Source organism: Aplysia californica, unplaced genomic scaffold (assembly GCF_000002075.1).
Source record: "Aplysia californica isolate F4 #8 unplaced genomic scaffold, AplCal3.0 scaffold01009, whole genome shotgun sequence".
Lineage (NCBI taxonomy): Eukaryota > Metazoa > Mollusca > Gastropoda > Aplysiida > Aplysiidae > Aplysia > Aplysia californica.
This window is the reverse complement of record NW_004798279.1, coordinates 153736-156481: the sequence shown is the minus strand read 5'-3', so window position 1 is coordinate 156481 and position 2746 is coordinate 153736. Positions and strand designations below refer to the sequence as shown.

The 2746-nt window shown below is 39.3% G+C and overlaps 1 protein-coding gene across 1 annotated transcript in view; it reads left to right on the top strand.

Moving 5' to 3' along the window:
* Window positions 1-2255: 2255 nt before the first annotated feature.
* LOC101860457 (putative uncharacterized protein DDB_G0291608) overlaps window positions 2256-2746 on the top strand; it is a gene marked incomplete at its 5' end in the record, with an annotated part of 36971 nt that continues 36480 nt past the window's right edge. The window contains 1 exon segment of the mRNA XM_035973115.1: window positions 2256-2363. Within this exon segment, the coding sequence (XP_035829008.1) occupies window positions 2256-2363 (108 nt within the window).

The window sequence follows — 2746 nt, the reverse complement described above, 5'->3', positions numbered from 1 at the left end:
CCAAGAAAATTAAAAGGACATCTTACGACACTTTGAAGTTTAGATGAAGTTTATGACTCAGTATTAATAAACAGGTGGTGGTTTTATTTGCGATGAAAGTATTTAATATGAATGCAATTTATTCAAATATCGGAAGTCAAATACTCCAATACGCAACTTCATGCGACTGTCGTTTCACGGCGGACACATGGAAAAACAAAATGAACTGTAAGTTCTACTTTGTTCTTGATCGTAAACTGTATTTCTATTGCTACTCCGCTTCAAGGCTTCTATTTGATGAATTTGACCCCAAAGAAAGGGCATATAAGACACTGATGGTGCTGTAAACAAGAGACTAATGAAATAGCACCCTTTGAAAGCGAGTCAGGTCACTAGGTGCAGTGAAAGCAAATTAGGTAACTCGGTGCAAATGACTCGCTTTGCAAGTAATTATGTCGTCTTTATTGAACCGCAGTGGTGCTCTGATCAAAACCCAACGGTTTGATTAATTCATGGAATTGTCTGACATAAAAGAGGGTACGCTCATTTGTGCGAATATCTGTCAGCCGAATTTGAGTCAGTTCAGGTCGAATTCGGGGGGCTATTTTTTTTTTACTACATGTGTATGTCGTTTCGTCCAAACCCATTTTCCGAACCGAAACGTGTTTACTGCGGCTACTATACCCTTTGACTCAGACTTTGAAGGCGTTGTAAAAAGGGTAGGCAAACCAAAATGAGGAACTTGGGAGGATTCGAGGTGGAATTGGTACCAAAATGTCAATGTCCCCGTTGACACAAAATGAGTAAAATTACGTATCTTTGTGAAGTAGGCCCACTTACAATAAACTCAACCGATTTTCATGTTTGGAAACACCGATTAATTAGAATTTTTAAAGAAAAAAGGTAAAAGTGTCACTGGGAACTAGGTTGACCTAATTTTTAAGTGCGCACATCCGGGAGCTCCAAGATTTCGGTGAAGGTTAACTTTAGATGGCTGTGACGTCATTCTCAAAAGGTGCTTTAAACTCAATCTAAACAAGAATTGAGGGGGTGGGGTGGAGAGTGTCGAAATAATATACTTTTATCGAAGAAAGTCGACCTCCGCAAGCTTTTTAAGACTTCTCTCACCCCTTCTTTTCCTTGATCCCAGAAAAGTTCTCACCATGATTCAACATTTTGAACTTTTTGACCTCCTTGACGCTCCCTTTATCCTGCATGACGACTGAAAGTAGTGAAAGCGATAGCTGTAGTATTCTGTGGAATTTTAGAACGCTTCAAAAAGGATGCGTCCGTTCGGTTTACAAAGTCTACGCGCCTTTCATTGTAATGTCTATAACTATCTGGTGGTGGGGTAGAGAGAGGGGTTTTTTTGTTTGTAATTTCAAGGAAAGGGGAGAGGGTGGTGTTGGTATTCGTTTGTGTGTGATTATTTCTTATGAGGGGACTGGAGACGTTTTGTTATTTCCAGATAACTTGCATTTTTACTCTCGTACCGATGTCTGTGGTGTACTATGCTCTGTGACTAGTAGGGCTTTCCGAACGTACCGCCCAAAGTTGTTGTTATAACGTTATTTCATGCTTACCGTTGCTTAGTGACAAAAATCTCTATATTATGATTCTGTTACCTTGACATAAAATATTCCTTATTTTGTTATGGTCTGGCTGTAGTCTGATTTTCCTTTTTTCATAAGAACTGCTTAGTATACTAAATTAGTCGTTCATGTTTCCATAATCTTCAACATTACTTTTCATTGCTTCGGGTTTCAGGTGTATTTTTTGTGAGCTGCATTTGGTGTCATATTCCCCCAGCTTGTGAACGAGTTTGCACGGCTCATCGTATTAGATTCAACAATCATATTAGTGCTTTCTTTTTCCAAAAGTTTCAGAACGGATGGCCTTTATTTCGTCTCCTTGATTTTGTTTCGTTATTTACTCATGTTTAGATATAAATATGTATATATTACACTGATACTTTGTTTGCGTACAAACACCAAATGTTCCTGTTACTGTTTGGAACATCTCCTGATTTCAGAGGCTAGTCAGACATAAAGGATTCTTCTCCTCTCACTCCCCAACTCTCTCTATCTCTCTGTCTGTCTGTTTGTCTGTCTGACAGCTGTCTGTCTGGTCTGTCTGTCTGTCTGCCTGTCTGTCTGTCTGCCTGCCTGCCTGCCTGCTTGCCTATCTGTCTAATTGTCTGTCTCCACCTCTCACCTCACACACATCCACACAAAATTCCATTGTAAAGTTTCTTCTGCATTTCCATCTCTCCACAGCCCCGCCCGGACGAGGTGGAGAAGAGAGACAGAAGGAGGGAACAGAACAGAAGGGCCGCTCAGAAGTTCCGGAAGAAAAAGAAAGAGCGAGGAGAGCATCTCTATGAAGTGAGTAACAAATCAAAAGTCAAGGTCATTTCACAATTGACGATGTAAGAGAAATAAAGGGCCTAAGTCACATTTTGCTGAAAAAAAGACGTCAGGGAAAAGAACATATCATAGTATTATACATGTATAACGAAATGGCTGGATTGCTTTAAATCAGAGTTATGAGTTCATATTTTTCTCGAAACGATATCAAGGTGACATGTAGACTCTATCCTTTGTTTTTGTCTCGATATTGTGCCAAATACATTTTGTTGTGTTGAGGCGTTTGATTTTCTCTCTGTTATCTGCGCTATCGTGTCAACAAATCGATGTATGTATGAGGACTGTCTTTCTTTTTCATTATGCGAGAACGCATTATTTATTTATTTACTTATTTATTTATT